This window comes from Serinus canaria, chromosome 25 (genome assembly GCF_022539315.1).
Source record: "Serinus canaria isolate serCan28SL12 chromosome 25, serCan2020, whole genome shotgun sequence".
Taxonomy (NCBI): domain Eukaryota; kingdom Metazoa; phylum Chordata; class Aves; order Passeriformes; family Fringillidae; genus Serinus; species Serinus canaria.
In genome coordinates, this window is record NC_066338.1 from 14,031,591 (window position 1) to 14,056,550 (window position 24,960).

At 60.4% G+C, this 24,960-nt stretch overlaps 4 protein-coding genes and 1 long non-coding RNA gene across 6 annotated transcripts in view; 2 read left to right on the top strand and 3 right to left on the bottom strand.

Annotated features, from left to right (window-relative positions):
- LOC127060632 (FXYD domain-containing ion transport regulator 3-like) lies at positions 1-7,816 on the top strand. Of its 2 annotated transcripts, XM_050984523.1 has the most exons (9): positions 2,133-2,318; positions 3,171-3,227; positions 3,434-3,463; positions 3,847-3,870; positions 4,735-4,809; positions 6,170-6,200; positions 6,982-7,025; positions 7,131-7,307; positions 7,759-7,816. In XM_050984523.1, exons 2-8 carry the CDS (start codon positions 3,188-3,190, stop codon positions 7,136-7,138), a joined length of 252 nt encoding a protein of 83 aa, XP_050840480.1. In that variant the 5' UTR covers positions 2,133-2,318; positions 3,171-3,187; the 3' UTR covers positions 7,139-7,307; positions 7,759-7,816. The 2 variants fall into 2 exon arrangements, with proteins under 2 accessions (XP_050840479.1, XP_050840480.1); XM_050984522.1 differs by lacking the exons at positions 3,171-3,227; positions 6,982-7,025; positions 7,131-7,307; positions 7,759-7,816 and adding an exon at positions 1-898 and having other exon boundaries at positions 1,000-2,318; positions 6,170-6,185.
- Positions 4,824-6,161, bottom strand: LOC127060705 (uncharacterized). The gene is made up of 3 exons (XR_007780009.1): positions 5,583-6,161; positions 5,102-5,123; positions 4,824-4,918 (listed from the first exon to the last, which is right to left on the bottom strand). It is a non-coding gene; the product is annotated as an uncharacterized LOC127060705 (long non-coding RNA).
- LOC127060750 (proline-rich protein 36-like) lies at positions 7,245-9,695 on the bottom strand. The gene is made up of 5 exons (XM_050984854.1): positions 9,183-9,695; positions 8,590-8,691; positions 7,706-8,183; positions 7,503-7,543; positions 7,245-7,283 (listed from the first exon to the last, which is right to left on the bottom strand). Exons 1-5 carry the CDS (start codon positions 9,693-9,695, stop codon positions 7,245-7,247), a joined length of 1,173 nt encoding a protein of 390 aa, XP_050840811.1.
- On the bottom strand, positions 9,366-20,180 carry LOC127060623 (leucine-rich repeat LGI family member 4-like). Its single transcript, XM_050984454.1, has 4 exons — positions 19,317-20,180; positions 16,021-16,185; positions 12,918-13,441; positions 9,366-11,471 (listed from the first exon to the last, which is right to left on the bottom strand). Exons 1-4 carry the CDS (start codon positions 19,882-19,884, stop codon positions 11,169-11,171), a joined length of 1,560 nt encoding a protein of 519 aa, XP_050840411.1. The 5' UTR covers positions 19,885-20,180; the 3' UTR covers positions 9,366-11,168.
- LOC103824971 (sarcoplasmic/endoplasmic reticulum calcium ATPase 1-like) overlaps positions 20,000-24,960 on the top strand; it is a 9,874-nt gene continuing 4,913 nt past the window's right edge. The window contains exons 1-4 of the mRNA XM_050984855.1: positions 20,000-20,393; positions 21,028-21,113; positions 22,175-22,308; positions 24,365-24,482. Coding sequence (XP_050840812.1) covers positions 20,000-20,393; positions 21,028-21,113; positions 22,175-22,308; positions 24,365-24,482 — 732 coding nt within the window. The remainder of the gene's footprint in view (positions 20,394-21,027; positions 21,114-22,174; positions 22,309-24,364; positions 24,483-24,960) is intronic.

A 24,960-nucleotide genomic window follows, 5' to 3' on the forward strand; every position in this document is an offset into this window, starting at 1 on the left:
TGTAGGCGCGGGTGTAACGGGGCTCTATGGGCGCGGGGCATGACGGGAGTTGTAGGCGCGAGTATAATAGGGCTCTACGAGGTGCGAGGGATGGTGGGAGTTGTAGGCGCGAGTCTTAGAGCTCTATGGGGTGCGGGGGGTGATGAGAGTTGTAGGCGCGAGTATAATAGGGCTCTATAGGGCGCGGGGGATGATGGGAGTTGTAGGCGCGAGTATAATAGAGCTCTATAAGGCGCGGGGGATGATGGGAGTTGTAGGCGCGAGTATAATAGGGCTCTACGAGGTGCGAGGAATGGTGAGAGTTGAAGGCGCGAGTATAATAGAGCTCTATGGGCCGCAGGGGATGATGGGAGTTGTATGCGCGAGTATAATAGACTTTTATAGGGTGCCTGGGATGATGGGAGTTGTATGCGCGAGTATAATAGACTTTTATAGGGTGCGGGGGATGATGGGAGTTGTATGCGCGAGTATAATAGAGCTCTATACGGTGCGGGGGATGATGGGAGTTGTAGGCGCGAGTATAATAGGGCTCTACGAGGTGCGAGGGATAGTGGGAGTTGAAGGTGCGAGTATAATAAAGCTCTATGGGGCGCGGGGGGTGGCGGGAGTTGTAGGCGCAGATATAACTGATCTCTGTGGCGCAGGGGGTGATGGGAGCTGTAGGCGCGGGTGTAACAGGGCTCTATGGTCGCGGGGCATGACGGGAGCTATATGCGCGTGTATATTAGGGCTCTGTAGAGCGCAGGTGGTGATGGGAGTTGTGTGCGCGGGTATAATAGGGCTCTATGGAGCGCAGGTGGTGATGGGAGTTGTGTGCGCGGGTATAATAGGGCTCTATGGAGCGCAGGTGGTGATGGGAGTTGTGTGCGCGGGTATAATAGGGCTCTATGGAGCGCAGGTGGTGATGGGAGTTGTGTGCGCGGGTATAATAGGCTCTATGGAGCGCAGGTGTGATGGGAGTTGTGTGCGCGGGGTATAATAGGGCTCTATGGAGCGCAGGTGCTGATGGGAGTTGTGTGCGCGGGTATAATAGGGCTCTATGGAGCGCAGGTGGTGATGGGAGTTGTGTGCGCGGGTATAATAGGGCTCTATGGAGCGCAGGTGGTGATGGGAGTTGTGTGCACGGGTATAATAGGGCTCTATGGAGCGCAGGTGCTGATGGGAGTTGTGTGCGCGGGTATAATAGGGCTCTATGGAGCGCAGGTGGTGATGGGAGTGTGTGCGCGGTTATAAGAGGGCTCTATGGAGCGCGGGGCACGATGGGAGTTGTATGCGCGGGTATAATAGGGCTCTGTGGAGCGCAGGTGGTGATGGGAGTTGTATGCGCGGGTATAATAGGGCTCTGTGGAGCGCAGGTGGTGATAGGAGTTGTGTGCGCGGGTATAATAGAGCTCTATGGAGCGCAGGTGGTGATGGGAGTTGTGTGCGCGGTTATAAGAGGGCTCTATGGAGCGCGGGGCACGATGGGAGTTGTATGCGCGGGTATAATAGGGCTCTGTGGAGCGCGGGGCACGATGGGAGTTGTGTGCGCGGACATTACGGGGTTCTATGGGGCGCGGGGAGTGATGGGAGTTGGATGCGCTGCTGTAATGGATCCGCAAGGCATGACGGGAGATAGAGGCGGTGCTTTAATAGGCCTCAGTGAGGCCGCGGGGCATGACGGGAGAGGAACGCTTCGCTTTAATGAGGCCGTGCGGGGCATGACGGGAGCTGTAGTCCCGAAAGCGGCGCTTGGAGGCCTCTGTCTGGCCTGGGGCACTCGAGGGTCCCGGACGGCGTTTGGGGATCCCGGGGGGGCTCTGGTGGGGCACTCGGTGGGTCCGCAGGGTGTGGGGGCGCCAATGGGACCCACGGAGGCGATGCCGGGCGCTCTGAGGAGCGCGGGGCCTGACGGGAGTTGTAGGCCCCGCTCCATTAAGCGTCTATGAGGCCGCCGTGCATGGCGGGAATTGTAGGCGAAACACCTCTAAAATGGCGCCGCCCCAGGCCCCGCCCCGAGGTCCTGTTCGCGGTTGCCGATTGGTCGCAAGCAGAGACGGGCGGGAGCTTCAGCCAATAGGGTGAGGCAGAGGCGGGACCAGCTCATCGAACCCCTCCAGTCCCTCCCAGTTCATCCCAGTATCACTCCCAGTACATCCCAGTTTGCCCCAGTGCCTCCCAGTCCCTCCCCGACCAAACCTCAGCTCTGGCCCCGCCCCTCAGCACTGACCACACCTCCCTCGCTGACCACGCCCTTTTCTAGCCACGCCCCCTTCATTGGTCACGCCCCCTCCCAGAACCCCCCCCTCATTTCCAGTTCCCGCGGCTGCTTTGGGAAGGTGAGTGGGGCCCCAGTAACTCCCAGTAACCCCCCAGTCCATCCCAGTAACCCCCCCAGTAACTCCCAGTTCATCCCAGTAGCTCCCAGTTCATCCCAGTAACCCCCCCCAGCAACTCCCACTAACTCCCAGTAACCCCCCAGTAACTCCCAGTTCATCCCAGTAACCCCCCAGTAACTCCCAGTCCATCCTAGTAACTCCCCCAGTAACTCCCAGTTCATCCCAGTTCATCCCAGTTCATCCCAGTAACTCCCAGTAACCCCCCCAGTAACTCCCACTAACTCCCAGTCCTCCCCAGTTTCTTCCAGTTTGCCCAGTACCCCCCCAGTAGCCCCCAGTTCCCCCCCAGTCTGTCCCAGTTTGTCCCAGTTTGTCCCAGTCCCGCCCTGCTCAGGAATCCCAGTGACTCTTCCCCCACTCCCAGTTCCCCCCAGTTGCTTCCAGTCCCCTCCCAGTCCCTCCCAGTATCCCCCAGTTCCCCCCAGTCCCTCCCAGTATCCCCCAGTTCCCCCCAGTCCCTCCCAGTATCCCCCAGTTCCCTCCCAGTCCCTCCCAGTTCCCCCCCAGTCCCTCCCAGTCAGTTCCAGTTCCCACCAGTTTGTCCCAGTCCCGCCCTGCTCAGGAATCCCAGTGACTCACCGGCCCCAGTCCCCTCCCAGTCCCTCCCAGTTTGTCCCAGTCCCCTCCCAGTCCCCTCCCAGTCCATCCCAGTCCCTCCCAGTCCATCCCAGTCTGTCCCAGTCCCTCCCAGTCTCTCCCAGTTCCCTCCCAGTCCCTCCCAGTTTGTCCCAGTCCCTCCCAGTCCATCCCAGTTCCCCCCGGGCCCCTCTGGAGTTTCCCCTCCCCCCCCAGAGGTCAAAGGTCACGGAATGGAGCGGGAGCGGCTGCGGGCACTGGTGATACTGGGAGGTACTGGTTTATACTGGTTTGGACTGGGAGGGGACTGGGAGGGACTGGGATGGACTGGGATCAAACTGGGATTAAACTGGGAGGGACTGGGATTGAACTGGGAGGGACTGGGAGGGAACTGGGACGGTTCGGGCATTACTGGTTTGAACTGGGCCCAGTGCCCCCCCCATACTGGTTTAACTGGTGTCCCCTCCCCCCCCCCCCAGTGCTGTCCCTGGCCAGAGGGGACCCCCCCGGTGAGTGACTGGGGCAAACTGGGAGGGACTGGGATGGACTGGGAGGGACTGGGAGGGACTGGGACAAACTGGGATGGACTGGGAGGGACTGGGATGGAACTGGGGGATACTGGGAGGGACTGGGGGGGGAACTGGGACAAACTGGGAGGGAACTGGGACAAACTGGGAGGGACTGGGGGGAACTGGGACAGAAAGCCCAAACTGGTTTATACTGGGTGGGAGAGGTCCCTACTGGTCCCCAACTGGTCCGTACTGGTCCGTACTGGTCCGTACTGGTCCATACTGGTCCGTACTGGTCCGTACTGGTCCATACTGGTCCATACTGGTCCGTACTGGTTTATACTGGTCCTTACTGGTCTCTCTGACCCCTCCCTCCCCCCCAGGTACCTCCAGTCCCTTCCATTACGGTGAGTGCGGGACTGGGACAGACTGGGAGGGTCCCCAAATGTCCCCAGATGTCCCCAGGGTGTCCCCAGGGTGTCCCTGTCCTGTCCCCAAGGTGTCCCCAGCTGTCCCCAGTGTCCTTGGCTGTCCCCAAAGTGTCCCCAGGTGTGTTCCCAGGTGTCCCCAGGTCTCCCTGTCCTGTCCCAAGGTGTCCCCAAAGTGTCCCCAGGTGTCCCCCAGGTGTCCCCGTGTGTCCCAACTGTCCCCAAGGTCCCCAGGTGTCCCCAAGCTCTCCCCAAGGTGTCCCCAGGTGTCCCCAAGGTGTCCCCAAGGTCTCCCCAGCTGTCTCCATCTGTCCCCAGGTGTCCCCAGGGTGTCCCCAGGTGTCCCCAAGATGTCCCCAGGTGTCCCAACTGTTCCCAGCTGTCCCCAAGTTGTCCCCAGCTGTCCCCAGGTGTCCCCAAATGTCCCCCAGCTGTCCCCAGGTGTCCTTGGGTGTCCCCAAGGTGTCCCTGTCCTGTCCCAAGGTGTCCCCAAAGTATCCCCAGGTGTCCCCAAGTGTCCCCAAGGTGTCCCCAGGTGTCCTCAGGTGTCCCCAAAATGTCCCCATCTGTCCCAGCTGTCCCCAGGTGTCCCAAGGTGTCCCCAAGGTGTCCCCAGGTATCCCCAAGGTGTCCCAGCTGTCCCCAGAGTGTCCCAGGTGTCCCCAGAGTGTCCCAGGTGTCCCCAAGGTGTCCCCAGGTGTGTTCCCAGCTGTCCCCAGGTATCCCTGTCCTGTCCCCAGGTGTCCCCAAGCTCTCCCCAAAGTGTCCCCAATTGTCCCCAGCTGTCCCCCAGCTGTCCCCAGGTGTGTCCCAGGTGTCCCCAATGTCCCCGTGTGTCCCCAGACTGGTGTCACCTGCGTGTCGGTGGCCTGGTGGTGGCCGCGGTGCTGAGCGTGCTGGGGATCGCCGTGCTGCTCAGTGAGTCACACCTGCCACCTGTGCCACCTGTGCCACCTGTGCCACCTGGGTGTCACCTGGGTGTCACCTGTGTCACCTGTGTGCCACCTGTATCACCTGTCATTGTCACCTGTGTGTCACCTGTGTGTCACCTGTGTCACCTGTGTCACCTGTGTCATTGTCACCTACCTGTGTCACCTGAGTGTCACCTGTGTCATTGGCACCTGTGTGTCACCTGTGTGTCACCTGTGGCACCTGGGTGTCACCTGGGTGTCATTGGCACCTGTGTCTGTATCACCTGTGTCAGTGTCACCTGTGTGCCACCTGTGTGTCACCTGTGTCATCTGTGTCACTTGTGTGGCACCTGTGTCATTGTCACTTGTGTCATCTGTGTCACCTGTGTGTCACCTGTGTCATTGTCACCTGTGTGTCACCTGTGCCACCTGTGGCACCTGGGTATCACCTGTGTCACCTGAGTGTCATTGTCACCCGTGTGTCACTGTCACCTGTGTCACCTGTCATTGTCACCTGTGGCACCTGGGTATCACCTGTGTCACCTGAGTGTCATTGTCACCCGTGTGTCACTGTCACCTGTGTCACCTGAGTGTCACCTGTGTGTCATTGTCACTTGCGTCATTGGCACCTGCGTCATTGTCACCTGCGTGTCATTGTCACCTGTGTGTCACCTGTGTTTTGTCACCTGTGACATCTGTGTGTCACCTGAGTGTCACCTGAGTGTCACCTGAGTGTCATTGTCACCTGTGGCACCTGTGTCACCTGTGTGTCATTGGCACCTGTGTCACCTGTGTCACCTGTGTCATTGTCACCTGTGGCACCTGTGTGATTGGCACCTGTGTCATTGTCACCTGTGGCACCTGTGTGATTGGCACCTGTGTCATTGTCACCTTTCAGTGTCACTGTCACCTGTGTCATTGGCACGTGTGTCACCTGTGTGTCACTGTCACCTGTGTCACCTGTGTCATTGTCACCTGTGGCACCTGTGTCATTGGCACCTGTGTCATTGGCACCTGTGTCACCTGTGTCACCTCTGTGTCATTGGCACCTGTGACACCTGGGTGTCATTGTCACCTGTGTGCCACCTGTATCACCTGTATCACCTGTCATTGGCACCTGAGTGTCACCTGTCCCTGTGTGTCCCCTGTGTGTCACCTGTCCCTGTCCCTGTGTGTCCCCTGTGTGTCACCTGTGTTCCTGTCACCTGTCCCTGTGTCACCTGTCCCTGTCCCTGTGTGTCCCCTGTGTGTCACCTGTGCTCCTGTCACCTGTCCCTGTGTCACCTGTCCCTGTCACCTGTCCCTGTCCCTGTCCCTGTGTGTCCCCTGTCCCCTGTGTCACCCGTGTCCCCTCTGTGTCCCCTCAGGTGGGAAGTGCAAGTGCCGGAGCAAGGCCAGGTGGGACCTGGGGACACTGAGGGGACACTGGGGACATTTGGGGACACTGGGGACACTGGGGGGGATTGGGGACACTGGGGGACATTGGGGACCCTGGGGACATTGGGGACATTGGGGACATTGGGGGAATGGGGACATTGGGGACATTGGGGGGATTGGGGACATTGGGGGGGACATTGGGGACACTGGGGACATTGGGGACATTGGGGACATTTGGGGACATTGGGGACATTGGGGACACTTTGGGACATTGGGGACACTGGGGACATTTTGGGTTTGTGGACATTTGGGGGGATTTGGGGACACTTTGGGGACAGTGGGGACATTGGGGGGGACTTGGGGACATTGGGGTGTTGGGGACATTTGGGGACACTTCGGGAACATTTGGGGACATTGGGGACATTGGAGGGGATTTGGGGGTTGGGGGCATTTGGGGACATTTGGGGACATTTGGGGACATTGAGGGGGTTGGGGACATTTTGGGACATCTTGGGGACACGTTGGGGACATCGGGGGATTTGGGGACATTGGGGACATTTGGGAACATCAGAGGGGATTTGGGGACATTGGGGGGATTTGGGGACATTTGGGGACATTTGGGGACATTTGTGAGTTGGGGATTTGGGGACACTGGGGGGGGGGGTTGGTGACACCCTGGTGACACTGGGGGGGGTTGGTGGCACCCTGGTGACACTGGGGGGGGGTTGGTGGCACCCTGGTGACACTGGGGGGTGTTGGTGACACCCTGGTGACCCCTCGCTGTCCCCTCCCCCCCCCGCAGCCGCCGCCGCCCCCCCCCGGAGCTGCCACCCCCGGCGGGGACAGGTGAGTGTCCCCTCCCCCCCCTTGGGGACATTGGGGACACCCCGGGGACAGCGAGGGGACAGCGAGGGGACAGTGCCACCCCTGAGCCCGCCTCTCTCTCCGCAGGAGCCTGAGCTGTCCCCAAGTGTCCCCAAGTGTCCCCAGAGTGTCCCCGACAGGTGACACCGGATGGGGGGGAGGGGCCGCGGTCATTGTCCCCAAAGTGTCCCCAAATGTCCCCTAATGTCCCCAAATGTCCCCAAATGTGCCCAAATGTCCCTGAGTGTCCCAAATGTCCCCAAAGTGTCCCCAATGTCCCCAAATGTCCATCCCAAAGTCCCAGTCCCCAAGTGCCCAAATGTCCCCAATGTCCCCAAGTCCCAAATGTCCCAAATGTGCCCATGTCCCCAAGTCCCAAGTGTCCAAATGTGAGTGTCCCCAGTCCAAAATGTTCCCAAGTGTCCCCAAATGTCCCCATGTCCCAAATGTCCCCAATGCAATGTGGTTCCCCAATGTCCCCAAGATGGTCCCAAATGTCCCTAATGTCCCAATGTCCCAAATGTCCCCAAATGTGCCCATGTCCCCATGTCCCCAATGTCCCCAAAGTTGTGTCCCCAATGTCCCCAAATGTTCCCAAAGTGTCCCCAATGTCCCGCCCCAAATGTCCCCATCCAATGTCCGATGTCCCCATGTCCCAATGCCCCATGTCCCCAATGTCCAAATGTGCCCCAAATGTCCCCTAATGTCCCCAAAGTGTCCCCAATGTCCCCAAATGTCCCCAATGTCCCCAAATGTGCCCAAATGTCCCCAAAGTGTCCCCAAATGTCCCCAAATGTCCCCAAATGTCCCTAAATGTTCCCAAATGTCCCCAAAATGTGCCCAAGTGTCCCCAAAATGTCCCCAATGTCCCCAAATGTGCACAAATGTCCCCAAATGTCCCCAAAATGTCCCCAAAATGTCCCCAACGAAGGCAATGAATAAAAATGGTTGAAAAAATCGGATTTTGGTCAATGGGGGAGGGGACAGGGGGACAGTGAGGTGGCACTGGGGGGTGACAGTGGCCTTGGGGACAGTGAGGGGGGACACTGAGGTGGCACTGAGGTGACAGTGGCCTTGGGGACACTGAGGTGACAGTGGCCTTGGGGACAGGGGGGTGACAGTGACCTTGGGGACACTGAGGGGTGACAGTGGCTTGGAGGTGACAGTGGCTGGGGCAGGGGACGGCCTGGGACTGAGGTGCAGGCTGGGGACGGGGGTGACAGTGGCCTTGGGGACATGAGGTGACAGGGGCTTGGGGACATGGGTGACAGTGTGGGGACATGGGGCAGTGGGGACAGTGAGGTGACAGTGGCCTTGGGGACACTGAGGGGGTGACAGTGGCTTGGGGACATTGAGGGTGCAGTGGCGGGATGGGTGACTGGCCTTGGGGACAGGTGAGGTGACGTGGCCTTGGGGACATGAGGGGTGACAGCCTGGGGACAGTGAGGGTTGAAGTGCCTTGGACACACCGGGGGACAGTGGCCTTGGGGACACTGAGGTGACCTGGCTGGGGACAGGGGGGTGACAGTGCCCTTGGGGACACTGAGGGTGACAGTGGCCTTGGGGACAGGGGGTGACAGTGGCACTGGGCACTGAGGGGTGACAGTGGCCTTGGGGACACTGAGGTGACAGTGGCCTTGGGGACAGGGGGGACAGTGCCTGGGACAGTGAGGCTTCCTGGGTGACAGTGGCTGGGGACATGAGGGGTGGCCTGGGGGGGAGCGGTGGGGGGACATGCCTTGGGGACAGAGGTGGCAGGGCCTGGGGGACAGGAGGGTTTGGACAGTGGCCTTGGGGCCACTGAGGGGTGACAGTGGCCTTGGGGACAGGGGCGACGTGGGGTGACAGGGGCCTTGGGGGACAGGGAGGGGTGACAGTGGCCCTTGGGGACACTGAGGTGACAGTGGGCTTGGGGACAGGGAGGGTGGACGTGGCCTTGGGTGACAGTGGCCTTGGGGTGACAGTGGCCTTGGGGACAGAGAGGTGACAGTGGCCTTGGGGACAGGGGGGTGACAGTGGCCTTGGGGACAGGAGGTGACAGTGGCCTTGGGGACATTGAGAGGTGACAGTGGCACTGGGGACAGTGAGGTGACAGTGGCCTTGGGGACATTGAGAGGTGACAGTGGCACTGGGGACAGTGAGGGGTGACAGTGGCCTTGGGGACAGGGGGGTGACAATGGCCTTGGGGACACTGAGGTGACAGTGGCCTTGGGGACACTGGGGTGACAGTGGCATTGGGGACAGTGAGGTGACAGTGGCCTTGGGGACAGTGAGGCGATGGTGGCACCAGAAGAGGATGCGAGACCAGAGGTGACACTGGAGTGACAACGGCCTTGGGGACATCAGATCATCGGTGACACCAGGAGGGGACATGAGGCCTTGGGGACATGGGGGCCATGGTGGCCTTGGGGACATTGAGGCCTTGGGAACACCGGGAGGGGACACAAGGCTGAGGGTGACATTGAGTGACGGTGGCCTTGGGGACATCGGGGTGATGGTGGCACCAGGAGGGGACACTGAGGTGATGGTGGCCTTGGGGACATTGGGACAATGATGGTGGCACCAGGAGGGGACACTGAGGTGATGGTGGCCTTGGGGACATTGGGACAATGATGGTGGCACCAGGAGGGGACACAAGGCCAAGGGTGACATTGGGACAATGATGGTGGCCTTGGGGATATCGGGGTGAGGGTGGCACCAGGAGGGGACATCGGGTCAGTGATGGCCTTGGGGACATCGGGGCCATGGTGGCCTTGGGACATCGGGGTGAGGGTGACACCAGGAGGGGACACAAGGCCTTGGGGACATTGGGGCAGTGACATTGAGTGATGGTGGCTTTGGGGACATCAGACATGGTGGCATCAGGAGGGGACGCTGAGGAGCCGGTGGCCTTGGGGACATCGGGGCCATGGTGGCCTTGGGGACATTGGGGTGATGGTGGCACCAGGAGGGGACATCGGGTCAGTGATGGCCTTGGGGACATTGAGGCCATGGTGGCACCAGGAGGGGACATTGAAGGGATGGTGGCCTTGGGGCCATCAGGGTGAGGGTGACACCAGGAGGGGACACGAGGCCTTGGGGACATTGTGTCACACCGGGTGGCATCCAGGGTCCAAGGGGACACCTGGGTCTGCTGCCTGAGGGGACACCTGGGGACACCGGGGTGGCAGCGGAGGATGGTGGCCACCATGTCACCATGGAGATGGGGACACCAGGGGACACCAGAGGGGACATGGTGGGGACCTGTGGTGGTGGCATCTGGAGGGACGTGGGGATGGTGGCCACCACAGTGTCATGGAGCTGGGGACACCGTGGGGACATGAGGGGACACCCTGGGGCCATCGGGGTGAGGGTGGCCCCAGGTCCCTGCTGTGTCCGGTCGATGTCCCCGTGTGTCCCTCAGGTGACCGAGCCCAGGGGACGTCCCCACGTCCCTGCAGCTGCACCAGCCCACGGTGGCACCGCTGTCCCCACGGTGTCCCCAGGTGTCCCCACGGTGTCCCCACAGTGTCCCCAGGTGTCCCCTCATGTCCCCACGGTGTCTCCATCTCCATGGTGACACGGTGACCACCATCCCCACGGCCCTCCAGATGCCACCAGGTGTCCCCAGCTGTCCCCAGGTGCCGATGTCCTCGGTGACGTGGGTGTAGATCTGGGTGTCCCCAGGTGTCCCCAGCTGTCCCCTCAGGTGCTGATGTCCCCAGATGTCCCCAGGTGTCCCCAGCTGTCCCCTCAGGTGCTGATGTCCCCAGCTGTCCCCAGGTGTCCCTCAGGTGCCGATGTCCTCGCTGACGAGGGCATAGATCTGACTGTCCCCAGGTGTCCCCCCCAGGTGTCCCAGCTCTCCCCAGGTGTCCCTCAGGTGCTGATGTCCCCAGGTGTCCCCAGGTGTCCCCAGGTGTCCCTCAGGTGTTGATGTCCCCAAGTGTCCCCAGGTGTCCCTCAGGTGCTGATGTCCCCAGCTGTCCCCAGCTGTCCCCCCCAGGTGTCCCTCAGGTGTCCCCTCAGGTGTTGATGTCCCCAGATGTCCCCAGCTGTCCCCAGCTGTCCCCAGCTGTCCCCCCCAGCTGTCCCCAGCTGTCCCCAGGTGTCCCTCAGGTGTCCCCAAGTGTCCCCAGGTGTCCCTCAGGTGCCAACGTCCTCGCTGACGAGCGCGTAGATCTGCGTGGCGCCCTTGAAGCTGGTGGCCAGCAGGAAGTGGCGCTGGCCGGCGCGCAGGGGGACGAAGGCGCGGGGCGAGGGCGCCGGCAGCTCCTGCACCGGCTCCAGGCGGCCGCCGGCGCCCGGGCGGAAGACGCGGCTGGGGGCGAAGTCGTTGCCCAGCAGGACGAAGCGCTGGCCGGCCAGGAGCAGCGGCTGGAACACCAGGGAGCCGCGCGCCGGCACCGCCTGCACCTCGCGGAACATGGAGCCCTCCCAGCGCATCACCTGGGCGGGGTCAAGGGGGTCATGGGTCATGGGTCATGGAGTGGTTGGGTTGGTTGGGTTGGGTTGGGGTTGAGTTGGATTGGGTTGGGTTGGGTTAGTTGGGTTGGTTTAAATTGGGTTGGGTTGGGGTTGAGTTGGATTGGTTGGGTGGGGTTGTTTCAGTCAGGTTGGGTTCAGTTGGGTTGGGTTGGGTCGGGTTGGGTTGGGTTGGGTTGGGTTCTGTTGGGTTGGGTTGGGTTGGGTTGGGCTCTGTTGGGTTGGGTTGGGTTGGGGCCATGGGTTGGGTTGGGTTCAATTGGGATATGTTGTGTTGGGTGGAATTCAGTTGGGCTGGGTTGGGTTGGGTTGGATTGGGTTGGGTTGGGTTGGGTTGGGTTGGTTGGGTTGGGTTGGGTAATGTTGGGTTGAGTTGGATTCAGTGGAGTTGGGTTTGGTTGCGTTGGGTTTGGTTGGGTTGAGTTGGGTTGGGTTCAGTTGAGTTGGGTTTGGTTGGGTTGGGTAGAGTTGGGTTGGGTTGAGTTGGGTTTGGTTGGGTTGACTTGGGTTGGGTTGGTTTGGTTGGGTTCGTTGGTTTGGGTTGACTTGGGTTGGGTTGGGTTCAGTTGGGTTGGTTTGGGGCCATGGGTTGGGTTGGGCTGGGTTGGGTTGGGTTGGGTTCAATTGGATTGGGTTGGGTTGGGTTGGGTTAAGTTGGGTTGGGTTGGGTAATGTTGGGTTGAGTTGGATTCAGTGGAGTTGGGTTTGGTTGCGTTGGGTTTGGTTGGGTTGGGGTGATGGGTTGGTTGGGTTCAATTGGGTTATGTTGGGTTGGGTTGAGTTAGGTTGGGTTGGGTTGAGTTAGGTTGGGTTGAGTTGGGTTGAGTTGGGTTGGGTTGGTTTGAGATGATTGGGTTGGGTTGGTTAGGTAGGGTTTGGTTGAGTCGGATTGGATTGGGATGGGTTGGGTTGGGTTGGGGCGATGAGTTGGGTTGGGTTCAATTGGGCTGTGTGGGGTTGGGTTGGGTTAAGATGGATTGGGTTGGGTTGGGTTCAGTTGGATTCAGTTGGGTTGGGTTGGGGACATGGGTTGGGTTGGGGCCGTGGGTTGGGTTGGTTGGATTGGTTGGGTTGGGTTGGGTTGGGTTGGGTTGGGTTGGGTTGACCCTCCATGACCTTGATGGACCCCCATGACCTTGATGGACCCCCATAACCCCATGACCTTGCTGACCCCCATGACCTTGATGGAACCCAATAACCTTGATGGACCCCCATAACCCCATGACCCTGCTGACCCCCATGACCTCGATGGACCCCCATAACCCCATGACCCTCCATGACCTTGATGGAACCCCATGACCTTGATGGAACTCCATGACCCCATGACCCTCCATGACCTTGGTGGACCCCCAAGACCTTGCTGCCCCCCACGACTCCCCCCAAACCCCCCCATTCCCCACCACCCCTCACCTTGGCGTCCCCCAAGAACCTGGTGACGCACAAGAAGACGCCGCCGCCGCCGTCGCCGCCGCCGGCGCGGAAGTGCTTGGCGGCGTAGGCGTCGGGCGCGTGCGGGATGTCCGTGTGGGGCGCGAAGGCGCTGCCGCTCCAGCGGTACACCTGGGGCCTCCTGGCCGCGCTGCAGACCACCAGCGCCGCCCGCCCGCCCAGCTCCAGGAACTCCAGGTGCGTGTCGCGCCGCCACGGCCGCAGCGCCTGGTGCGGGTAGAAGGCTCTGGAAGCCCAGCGGAAGACGGTGCTGGTGCCGCCCTTGGAGCTGTCGGCCACGGCCAGGTAGAGGTGGCCGCCCAGGTGGGCGGAGGTGACGGCGTGGGGACGGCGCAGGTGGCCCTGGCCCAGGGCTTGGTGGCGCACGAAGGGAGAGCCGGGGCCGCCCGAGCGGCGCCACACCCAGGAGCCGCCGCCCAGCTGGGCCACCACCAGCAGGAGGGTGTCACCCAGCGGGATGGGGTGGCAGGCCACCGGGGAGGAGGCTGGGGGGGGGAAGGGAGGTCACTGGGGGTGATGGGGACGTGGGGGACAGTGGGGACATCAGGGGCACTGGGGACATTGGGGACACTGCAGACCTTGGGGACACTGCAGACCTTGGGGGCACTGGGGACACTGGGGGCACTGGGGACATTGGGGACATTGGGGACAGTGAGGGCACTGGGGACATCAGGGGCACTGGGGACATGGGGGACACGGGGGGTACTGGGGACATTGGGATGATGGGGACACTGGGGACACTGGGGACATTGGGGGCACTGGGGACATGGGGGACACGGGGGGTACTGGGGACATTGGGATGATGGGGACACTGGGGACACTGGGGACATTGGGGGCACTGGGGACATGGGGGACACTGGGGACGTTGGGAACATTGGGGATATTAGGGTGAAGGGGTGATGGGGACATTGGGGACACTGCAGACCTTGGGGACGCTGCGGACATTGGGGGCACTGGGGACATGGGGGACAGTGGGGACACTGGGGACATTAGGGTGAAGGGGTGATGGGGACATTGGGGTGATGGGGACACTGGGGACACTGCAGACCTCAGGGGCACTGGGGACATTGGGGGCATTGGGGACATTGGGGACATTGGGGTGATGGGGGCACTGGGGACACTGGGGACACTGGGGGCACTGCAGACCTCGGGGGCACTGGGGACATGGCGGGCACTGGGGACATTGTGGCACTGGAGATGTTGGGGATACTGGGGACACTGGGGACATTGGGGGCACTGGGGACATTGGGGACGTTGGGGACGTTGGGGACATTGGAGAACGTTTGGCACCTTTGGGACCTTGGGAATATGGAGGGTGTTGGGGACATTGGGGACATCGGGGACGTTGGGGGACACTGGGGACATTGGGGGCACTGGGAACATTGGTGATGTTGGGGTGATGGCACCTTGGGGACTTTGGGTACCTTGGGGACACTGGGGACCTTGGGGACCCTGGGGACACTGGGGACCCTGAGTCCCTTGAGTCCCTCGCTGTCCCTCACCCAGTTTTCACCATTCCCACCCCGGCTTTCCCCATTTCCCCCCAGTTTTTCCCCATTTTTCCCTCTTTTTCCCTATTTCCCCCCAGTTTTTACAATTTTTTTCTCCACTTTTCCCAATTTTCCCCCATTTCCCCCCAGTTTTTCCCATTTCCCCCCAGTTTTTCCCGTTTTCTCATTTTTTTCCATTTTCCCCCCATTTTTCCCCAATTTTCTCCATTTTCCCCCATTTTTCCACAGCTCTTTCCATTTTCCCCCATTTTTTCTCCATTTCCCCCTTTTCCCCCTTTTTTCCCCAATTTCCCAATTTCCCCTTTTTTCCCCATTTCCCCCAATTTTCCCCCCAGTTTTTCTCCCAATTTTTCACTGTTTTTTCCATTTTTTTCCATTTTTCCCCCATTTTCCCCTGATTTTCCCCCATTTTCCCCATTTTTCCCCATTTTCCCCATTTTTCCCGTTTTCCCCGTTTTTCCCCCCATTTCTCTCCCCATTGACGATGCTCTGGGCCCGGAACCTCCCCCCCATTTTCCCCCCATTTTCCCCCATTCTTCCCCATTTTTTTACCATTTTTCCCCATTTTTCCCATTTTTCCCAATTCTCCAATTTTTCAGTTTTTTCCCCATTTTCCCGTTTGTCCCGTTTTTTCCCCCCAGTTTCTCACCGTTGACGATCTCTGGACCCGGCACCTCCCCTCCACATTTTCCACCATTTTTCCCATTCTCCCCCAGTTTTATTTTCCCATTTTTCCCTTTTTTCTTTCCCATTTTTTCCCCATTTTCCCTATTTCCCCCCATTTTCCCATTTAACCAATTCCCCCGTTTTCCCCCTATTTTCTCTCCACCACTGACACCGCTCTGGGCCCGGAACCTCCCCTCCCATTTTCCCTCCATTTTCCCCCATTTCGTCCCCATTTTTTTCCCATTTTCCCCATTTTCCCCCTATTTTTTCCCATTTTTTCCCATTTTCCCCCATTTTTTCAGGTTTTTTCCCCATTTTTCCCGTTTTCCTCGTTTTTCCCCCCATTTCTCTCTCCGTTGATGACGCTCTGGGCCAAGAACCTCCCCCCCCCATTTTCCTCCCATTTTTTTTCCCATTTCCCCCCATTTTCCCCCATTTTTCCCATTTTTTTCCCATTTTCCCCCATTTTTTCAGGTTTTCCCCCATTTTTCCCAATTCCCCCGTTTTTCCCCCCGTTTCTCTCACCGTTGACGCCGCTCGGGCCCAGAAACCTCCCCCCCATTTTTCCCTTTACATTTCCAAATTTTTCCTTGTTTTTTCCCATTTTTAACCTATTTTTTTTCCCAATTTCCCCCATTTTTTCATGTTTTTTCCCCATTTTTCCCCATTTTTCCCGTTTTCCCCGTTTTTCCCCCCGTTTCTCTCACTGTTGACGACGCTCTGGGCCCGGAACCTCCCCTCCCATTTTCCCCCATCTTTCCCATTTCCCCCCCATTGTCCCCCCATTTTTTCCCATTTTTTAACCCCTTTTTTTTCCATATTTCCCACTTTTTCCCCATTTTCCCCATTTTTCCCGTTTTCCCCGTTTTTCCCCCCGTTTCTCTCACCGTTGACGACGCTCTGGGCCCGGAACCTCCCCCCGAGCTGGTCCCACTCCAGGAGGGCGCAGGCCCCGGCCAGCGGCTGCGCCAGGGCCACCCCCGGGTGCCCCCCCAGGGCGAAGGGCGCGGCCCCCAGGGACTGGAACGGCAGCGACTGGAACGGCCGCAGCTCTGGGGACATTGGGGACATTGGGGACACCTTGGGGACACCTTGGGGACATTGGGGACACCTTGGGGACACTGCCAGGGCCACCCCCGGGTGCCCCCCCAGGGCGAAGGGCGCGGCCCCCAGGGACTGGAACGGCAGCGACTGGAACGGCCGCAGCTCTGGGGACACAGTGGGGACATTGGGGACACCTTGGTGGACACCTTGGGGACATTGGGGACACCTTGGGGACACCTTGGGGACTGCCAGGGCCACCCCCGGGTGCCCCCCCCAGGGCGAAGGGCGCGCCCCAGGACTGGAACGGCAGCGACGGAACGGCCGCAGCTCGGGGACATTGGGACATTGGGGACACCTTGGGGACACCTTGGGGACATTGGGGACACCTTGGGGCACTGCCAGGCCACCCCCGGTGCCCCCCAGGGCGAAGGGCGCGGCCCCCAGGGACTGGAACGGCAGCGACTGGAACGGCCGCAGCTCTGGGGACACAGTGGGGACATTGGGGACACCTTGGGGACACCTTGGGGACACCTTGGGGACATTGGGGACACCTTGGGGACACCTTGGGGACACTGCCAGGGCCACCCCCGGGTGCCCCCCCAGGGCGAAGGGCGCGGCCCCCAGGGACTGGAACGGCAGCGACTGGAACGGCCGCAGCTCTGGGGACATTGGGGACATTGGGGACACCTTGGGGACACCTTGGGGACACCTTGGGGACACCTTGGGGACACCTTGGGGACACTGCCAGGGCCACCCCCGGGTGCCCCCCCAGGGCGAAGGGCGCGGCTCCCAGGGACTGGAACGGCAGGGACTGGAACGGCCGCAGCTCTGGGGACATTGGGGACACCTTGGGGACACCTTGGGGACACCTTGGGGACATTGGGGACACCTTGGGGACACCTTGGGGACACCTTGGGGACATTGGGGACACCTTGGGGACACCTTGGGGACATTGGGGACAGCTTGGGGACATTTGGGACACCTTGGGGACACCTTGGGGACACGGCTGGGGACATGGCTGGGGACCTTGGGGACAGCTTGGGGACACAGCCAGGGACATTGGGGACACCGTGGGGACATCCCTGGGGACATTGGGGACACCTTGGGTACATCGCTAGGAACATTGGGGGCAGCTTGGGGACATCGCTGGGGACATTGTGGACACAGCCAGGGCCATGGGGACAGCCTGGGGACATCATTGGGGACATTGGGGACACCTTGGGGACATGGGGACAGCTTGGGGACATTGGTGACACCTTGGGGACATGGCTGGGGACATTGGGGACACCTTGGGGACATGGGGACAGCTTGGGGACCTCATTGGTGACACCTTGGGGACATCGCTAGGAACATTGGGGGCAGCTTGGGGACATCACTGGGGACACTGCCAGTCCTTCCCAGTATAACCCAGTACAAACCAGTCCCATCTCCACCCCTCAAATCCCCATTTTTCACCCCAAAAATCCCCAAATTTTCTCCTCCCAGTCCCTCCCAGTCCATCCCAGTTTGTCCCAGTTTGTCCCAGTTTGTCCCAGTTTGTCCCAGTCCCTCCCAGTATAACCCAGTACAAACCAGTCCCACTTCCACCCCTCAAATCCCCATTTTTAACCCCAAAATCCCCATTTTTTACCCCAAACACCCCAGAATTTCCTCCCCCCCAGCCCCTCCCAGCCCCTCCCAGTACAAACCAGTACAAACCAGTACAAACCAATATAACCCAGTCCCATTTCCCCCCCCAAAAAACGCCATTATTTTAACCCTAAAATTCCCATTTTTCACCCTAAAATCCCCATTTTTCACCCAAACACCCCAGAATTTTCTCCTCCCAGCCCATCCCAGTTCATCCCAGTCCCTTCCAGTATAAACCAGTACAAACCAGTATCACCCAGTCCCATTTTCCCCCCCAAATTCCCCATTTTCCCCCCAATCCCCCAAGATTTTTATCCCCCAGCCCCTCCCAGTCCACACCAGTACATCCCAGTATAATCCAGTATAACCCAGTCCCTCTCAGCCCCTCCCAGTCCGTCCCAGTTCATCCCTGTCTGTCCCAGTTCAATCCCAGTTCCCTCCCAGTCTGTCCCAGTCCCTCCCAGTATAAACCAGTAACCCCCAATCCCTCCCAGTCCATCCCAGTCCCCCCCAGTTCGATCCCAGTCCCTCCCAGTCCCTCCCAGTCCCCCCCAATCCCCTCCCAGTCCCCTCCCAGTCCATCCCAGTTCAATTCCAGTCCCTCCCAGTCCCTCCCAGTTTGATCCCAGTCCCTCCCAGTCCCTCCCAGTCTCTCCCAGTTCCCCCCCAGTCCCCCCAGTCTCTCCCAATCCATCCCAGTCCCCCCCAGTCCCTCCCAGTATAAACCAGTATCCGAAGTTCCCTCCCAGTCCCCCCCAGTCCCCCCCAGTCCCTCCCAGTCCATCCCAGTCCCTCCCAGTTCGATCCCAGTCCCCCCCAATCCCCTCCCAACCCCTCCCAGTCCCTCCCAGTCCCCCCCAGTTCGATCCCAGTCCCTCCCAGTCCCTCCCAGTCCATCCCAGTCCATCCCAGTCCCTCCCAGTTCCCTCCCAGTCCCCCCCAGTCCATCCCAGTCCCTCCCAGTCCCTCCCAGTCCCTCCCAGTTCCCCCCCAGTCCCTCCCAGTCCCTCCCAGTCCCTCCCAGTCCCTCCCAGTCCCCCCCAGTCCCTCCCAGTCCCCCCCAGTCCCCCCCAGTCCCTCCCAGTCCCCCCCAGTCCATCCCAGTCCCCCCCAGTCCCTCCCAGTCCCCTCCCAGTCCCCCCAGTCCCCTCCCAGTCCCTCCCAGTCCGTCCCAGTCCTCCCAGTCCCTCCCAGTCCCTCCCAGTCCCCCCCAGTCCCTCCCAGTCCCTCCCAGTCCGCCCCAGTCCCCCCCAGTCCATCCCAGTCCCCCCAGTCCGTCCCAGTCCGCCCCGTCCATCCCAGTCCCCCCCCCATTCCGTCCCAGTCCCCCCCAGTCCCTCCCAGTCCGTCCCAGTCCCTCCCAGTCCCTCCCAGTCCCTCCCAGTCCCCCCCAGTCCCTCCCAGTCCCTCCCAGTCCCCTCCCAGTCCCCTCCCAGTCCTCCCAGTCCCCCCCCAGTCCATCCCAGTCCCCCCCAGTCCCTCCCAGTCCCTCCCAGTCCGTCCCAGTTACCGTCTCGGTGGCACTGGAGCTCTCGGGGGCTGAGCTGTGCCAGGGCGGTGCCCAGGTGGGGGAGGGGCTCTCGGCAGCGCCCCTCGGGGGGGGAGGGGCGGGTGCCCAGCCAGGCCAGGAGCCAGCGCAGGGCGCAGTCACAGCGCAGGGGGTTCCCGCGCAGGTCCCTGCGCCACCAACGGGCACCGCCTGGCACCCAGGGACACCCAGGGACACCCAGGGACACCCAGGGACACCCAGGGACACCCAGGGACACCACCGGGGGGCGGAAAGGGGCACCGGAGTGGCACCAAAGGGACAAAAATGGCACCAAATGGCACCAAATGGCACCAGAGTGGCACCAACGGGCATCGCCTGGCACCCAGGGACACCCAGGGACACCCAGGGACACCCAGGGACACCGGGGGGGGACAGGGGGGCGGAAAGGGGCACCAGAGTGGCACCAAAGGGACAAAAATGGCACCGGAGTGGCCAAAAATGGCACCAGAGTGGCACCACGGGGGGACGGGGGGGACAAAGGGGCGGAAAATGGCACCAGAGTGGCACCAAAGCGGCACCAAGGGGACATCGGGTGGCACTAGATGGCATCAAGTGTCACCAGGTGCCACCCGGTGTCACCACGGGGGTGCCAGGGGGGGACAGGGGGGGACAAAGGGGCAGAAAACGGCGTTAAGGTGACAAAAATGGCACCAGAGTGGCACCAGAGTGGCACCGGAGTGACAAAAACGGCCCCAGGTGGCACCGAGCCCCGAGGCACGCGGAGTCCCCAAACCCCCCCGGTGTCCCCAGGGGTGTCACAGGTGTCACCCACAGGTGTGTCAGTGTCCCCAGGTGTGTCACACAGGTGTGTCAGTGTCACACAGGTGTCCCAATGTATCTTCCTGACGGCGGCGCTGGGCCTGCCCGAGGCGCTGATCCCGGTCCAGCTGCTCTGGGTCAATCTGGTCACGGACGGGCTCCCGGCCACCGCGCTGGGCTTCAACCCCCCGGACCTGGACATCATGGACAAACCCCCCCGGAGCCCCAAGGAGCCGCTCATCTCCGGCTGGCTCTTCTTCCGCTACCTGGCCATCGGAGGTGGGTCACACCTGGGACAGGTGGGCTCACCTGGTGGTCACTTCGTGGTCATCTGGGTCACCTTGGTCACCTGGGTCATCTGAGTGACCTGGGTCAGTTGGGGTTGGTCATGGTCAGTTGGGTTTGGTCATGGTCAGTTGGGGTTGGTCATGGTCAGTTGGGTTTGGTCATGGTCAGTTGGGTCATCTGGGTCAGGTATGGTCAGTTCGTGGTCAGCTGGGTCACCTGGTGGTCAGTTTGTGGTCACCCGGGTCAGGTGGATCACCTGGCTCAGGTAGTGGTCAGTTCGTGGTCATCTTGGTCATCTGAGTGACCTTGGTCAGCTGGGGTTGGTCATGGTCAGTTGGGTCATCTGGGTCAGGTAGTGGTCACCTCGTGGTCACCTGGGTCACCTGGGTCACCTGGTGGTCAGTTTGTGGTCACCTGGCTCAGGTGGGCTCAGGTGGGCTCAGCAAGGGTTGGTTGAGGGAGCTTCAAAAAATCACCTGGAGACCCCAAAAACCACCTGGAGACCCCCCCAAACACACCTGGAGGCTGTCCCCAGATGTCCCCAGGTGTCCCCAGGTGTCCCCAGGTGTCCCCAGGTGTCCCCAGGTGTGCCCCAGGTGTGCCCAACCCCCCTCTGTCCCCCCAGGTTACGTCGGTGCCGCCACGGTGGGCGCGGCCGCCTGGTGGTTCCTCTTCGCCGAGGACGGGCCCAGCGTCACCTACCACCAGCTGGTGAGTGCCACGTGTCCCCAGGTGTCACCAGGTGTCCCCAGCTGTCCCCAAGGTGTCCCTGAGGTGTCCCCAGGTGTCCCCAGGTGTCCCCAGGTGTGCCCAGGTGTCCCCCCGATGTCCCCAGGTGTCCCCAAGGTGTCCCCAAGGTGTCCCCGAGGTGTCCCCAAGGTGTCCCCAGGTGTCCCCAGGTGTCCCCGAGGTGTCCCCCCGATGTCCCCAGGTGTCCCCAAGATGTCTCCAAGATGTCCCTGAGGTGTCCCCAAGATGTCCCCGAGATGTCCCCAGGTGTCCCTGAGGTGTCCCTGAGTTGTCCCCAACCTCTGGTGACCCGGGGGTGTCCCCGAGGTGTCCCCAAGATGTCCCTGAGTTGTCCCTGAGATGTCCCCACGGTGACCCCTGGGTGACCCCTGTGTGACCCCTGGGTGTCCCCTGGGTGTCCCCACTGTCCCCACTGTGACCCCGAGATGTCCCTGAGATCTCCCTCAGGTGTCCCTGAGGTGTCCCTGAGGTGTCCCTGAGTTGTCCCCGAGATGTCCCTGAGGTGTCCCTGAGATGTCCCCCCTGTGACCCCTGGGTGACCCCTGTGTGACCCCTGTGTGACCCCTGGGTGTCCCCTGGGTGTCCCCACTGTCCCCTCTGTGACCCTGAGACGTTCCTGAGGTGTCCCTGAGGTGTCCCTGAGATGTCCCCTGTGTGACCCCTGTGTGACCCCTGTGTGACCCCTGTGTGACCCCTGTGTGACCCCTGGGTGTCCCCACTGTCCCCTCTGTGACCCTGAGATGTCCCCGAGATCTCCCTGAGGTGTCCCCAAGATGTCCCTGAGGTGTCCCTAAGATGTCCCCTCTGTGACCCCTGTGTGACCCCTGGGTGTCCCCTGGGTGTCCCCACTGTCCCCTCTGTGACCCTGAGATGTCCCCGAGATCTCCCTGAGGTGTCCCCGAGATGTCCCCAAGATGTCCCCGAGATGTCCCTGAGGTGTCCCCAAGATGTCCCCTGGGTGACCCCTGTGTGACCCCTGTGTGACCCCTGTGTGACCCCGGGTGTCCCCTCTGTCCCCGCAGACGCACTTCATGCAGTGCTCGGAGCACAACGTGGACTTCGAGGGCCTGGACTGCGACATCTTCGAGTCCCCGGTGCCGATGACGATGGCGCTGTCGGTGCTGGTCACCATCGAGATGTGCAACGCCCTCAACAGGTGAGGGACACACCTGGGTCATTGTCACCTGAGTCATTGTCACCTCTGTCATTGTCACCTTGGTCATTGTCACCTTGGTCATCGTTATTGTCATGGTCATCATGGTCACCATGGTCATGGTGGTCACCATCGAGATGTGCAACGCCCTCAACAGGTGAGGGACACACCTGGGTCATTGTCACCTGGGTCATTGTCACCTCTGTCATTGTCACCTCTGTCATTGTCACCTTGGTCATTGTCACCTGGGTCATTGTCACCTTGGTCATTGTCACCTTGGTCATTGTTATTGTCATGGTCATCATGGTCACCATGGTCATGGTGGTCACCATCGAGATGTGCAACGCCCTCAACAGGTGAGGGACACACCTGGGTCATTGTCACCTGGGTCACCTGGGTCACCTCTGTCATTGTCACCTCTGTCATTGTCACCTCTGTCATTGTCACCTCTGTCATTGTCATTGTGGTCATTGTCACCTTGGTCATGGTCGTGGTCATCATGGTCACCATCGAGATGTGCAACGCCCTCAACAGGTGAGGGACACACCTGGGTCATTGTCACCTGAGTCATTGTCACCTCTGTCATTGTCACCTCTGTCATTGTCACCTCTGTCATTGGTCATTGTCATGGTCATGGTGGTCACCATCGAGATGTGCAACGCCCTCAACAGGTGAGGGACACACCTGGGTCATTGTCACCTGAGTCATTGTCGCCTCTGTCATTGTCACCTTGGTCATTGTCACCTTGGTCATCGTTATTGTCATGGTCATCATGGTCACCATGGTCATGGTGGTCACCATCGAGATGTGCAATGCCCTCAACAGGTGAGGGACACACCTGGGTCATTGTCACCTGGGTCACCTTGGTCACCTGGGTCAGCTTGGTCATTGTCACCTCTGTCATTGTCACCTTGGTCATCGTTATTGTCATGGTCATCATGGTCACCATGGTCATGGTGGTCACCATCGAGATGTGCAATGCCCTCAACAGGTGAGGGACACACCTGGGTCATTGTCACCTGGGTCACCTTGGTCACCTGGGTCAGCTTGGTCATTGTCACCTCTGTCATTGTCACCTTGGTCATTGTCACCTCTGTCATTGTCACCTCTGTCATTGTCATGGTCATGGTCATGGTGGTCACCATCGAGATGTGCAGCGCCCTCAACAGGTGAGGGACACCTGGGTCATTGTCACCTGGGTCACCTTGGTCACCTGGGTCACCTCTGTCATTGTCACCTCTGTCATTGTCACCTTGGTCATTGTCACCTCTGTCATTGGTCATTGTCATGGTCATGGTGGTCACCATCGAGATGTGCAACGCCCTCAACAGGTGAGGGACACACCTGGGTCATTGTCACCTGGGTCATTGTCACCTGGGTCATTGTCACCTCTGTCATTGTCATTGTGGTCATTGTCACCTTGGTCACGGTCGTGGTCATCATGGTCACCATCGAGATGTGCAATGCCCTCAACAGGTGAGGGACACCTGGGTCACCCTGGTCATTGTCACCTCTGTCATTGTCACCTGGGTCATTGTCACCTTGGTCATTGTCATTGTGGTCATTGTCACCTTGGTCATCGTTATTGTCATGGTCACCATGGTCATGGTGGTCACCATCGAGATGTGCAATACCCTCAACAGGTGAGGGACACCTGGGTCATTGTCACCTGAGTCATTGTCACCTCTGTCATTGTCACCTTGGTCATTGTCACCTTGGTCATTGTCATGGTCATGGTCATGGTCATCATGGTCACCATCGAGATGTGCAACGCCCTCAACAGGTGAGGGACACCTGGGTCATTGTCACCTGGGTCATTGTCACCTCTGTCATTGTCATTGTTATTGTCGTGGTCATCGTGGTGATGTCCCCAATGTCCCCGATGTCCCCAGCCTGTCCGAGAACCAGTCGCCAGCCCAGATGCCACCACTGGAGAACATCTGGCTGGTGGTCCCTGTCCATCCCCGATGTCCCCGATGTCCCCGATGTCCCCAATGACCCCAATGTCCCCGATGTCCCCAATGTCCCCATGGTCACCTCGGTGTCCCCATGTCCCCAGCCTGTCCGAGAACCAGTCGCTGGCCCGGATGCCACCCTGGGTGAACATCTGGCTGGTGGGCTCCATCTGCCTCTCCATGTCCCTGCACTTCGTCATCCTCTACATCGACCCCCTGCCCGTAAGGGACACCGCGGGGGCGTGGCCTGGGGGGGTGTGGCCTTGGGGACATCAGATCATGGTCATTGGGGTGGTGGCCATTGGGTGGTGGCCTTGGGGACATTGGGTTGGTGGTCATTGGGTGGTGGTCACCAAGGTGGGGGTCATTGGGTTGGTGGCCTTGGGGACATTGGGGTGGTGGCCTTGGGGACATTGGGGTGGTGGCCTTGGGGACATTGGAGTCGTGGTTGTTGGGTGGTCGTCCTTGGGTTGGTGGCCATCAAGGTGGTGGCCTTGGGGACATCAAGGTCGTGGTTGTTGGGTGGTGGTCATTGGGTGGTGGTCACCAAGGTGGGGGTCATTGGGTTGGTGACCTTGGGGACATTGGGTTGGTGGCCATCAGGTGGTGGTCGTTGGGTTGGCGGTCATTGGGTTGGTGACCTTGGGGACATCAAGGTCGTGGTCATTGGGTGGTGGTCACCAAGGTGGGGGTCATTGGG

Bases quoted from the DNA above. Each gene is read 5' to 3' on its own strand.
- LOC127060632 (XM_050984522.1), top strand. From the start codon at position 143: ATGAGAGTTGTAGGCGCGAGTATAATAGGGCTCTATAGGGCGCGGGGG. The intron at 899-999 runs GTGGTGATGGGA...TATGGAGCGCAG, and splicing joins TAGGGCTCTATGGAGCGCAG to GTGCTGATGGGAGTTGTGTG.
- LOC127060750 (XM_050984854.1), bottom strand. From the start codon at position 9,695: ATGTCACCCTTGGCCTTGTGTCCCCTCCTGGTGCCACCATCATTGTCC. The intron at 8,692-9,182 runs ACTGTCCCCAGT...GGCACTGTCCCC, and splicing joins CAAGGCCACTGTCACCCCTC to CCTGTCCCCAAGGCCACTGT. The intron at 8,184-8,589 runs TCAGTGTCCCCA...CCACTGTCACCC, and splicing joins CCCCAAGGCCACTGTCACCC to CTCAGTGTCCCCAAGGTCAC.
- LOC127060623 (XM_050984454.1), bottom strand. From the start codon at position 19,884: ATGTCCCCTTGGTGCCGCTTTGGTGCCACTCTGGTGCCATTTTCCGCC. The intron at 16,186-19,316 runs GTAACTGGGACG...CAATGTCCCCAG, and splicing joins GCTCCAGTGCCACCGAGACG to AGCTGCGGCCGTTCCAGTCG. The intron at 13,442-16,020 runs GTGAGAGAAACG...TCCCCCCCCCAG, and splicing joins GGCCCAGAGCGTCGTCAACG to CCTCCTCCCCGGTGGCCTGC.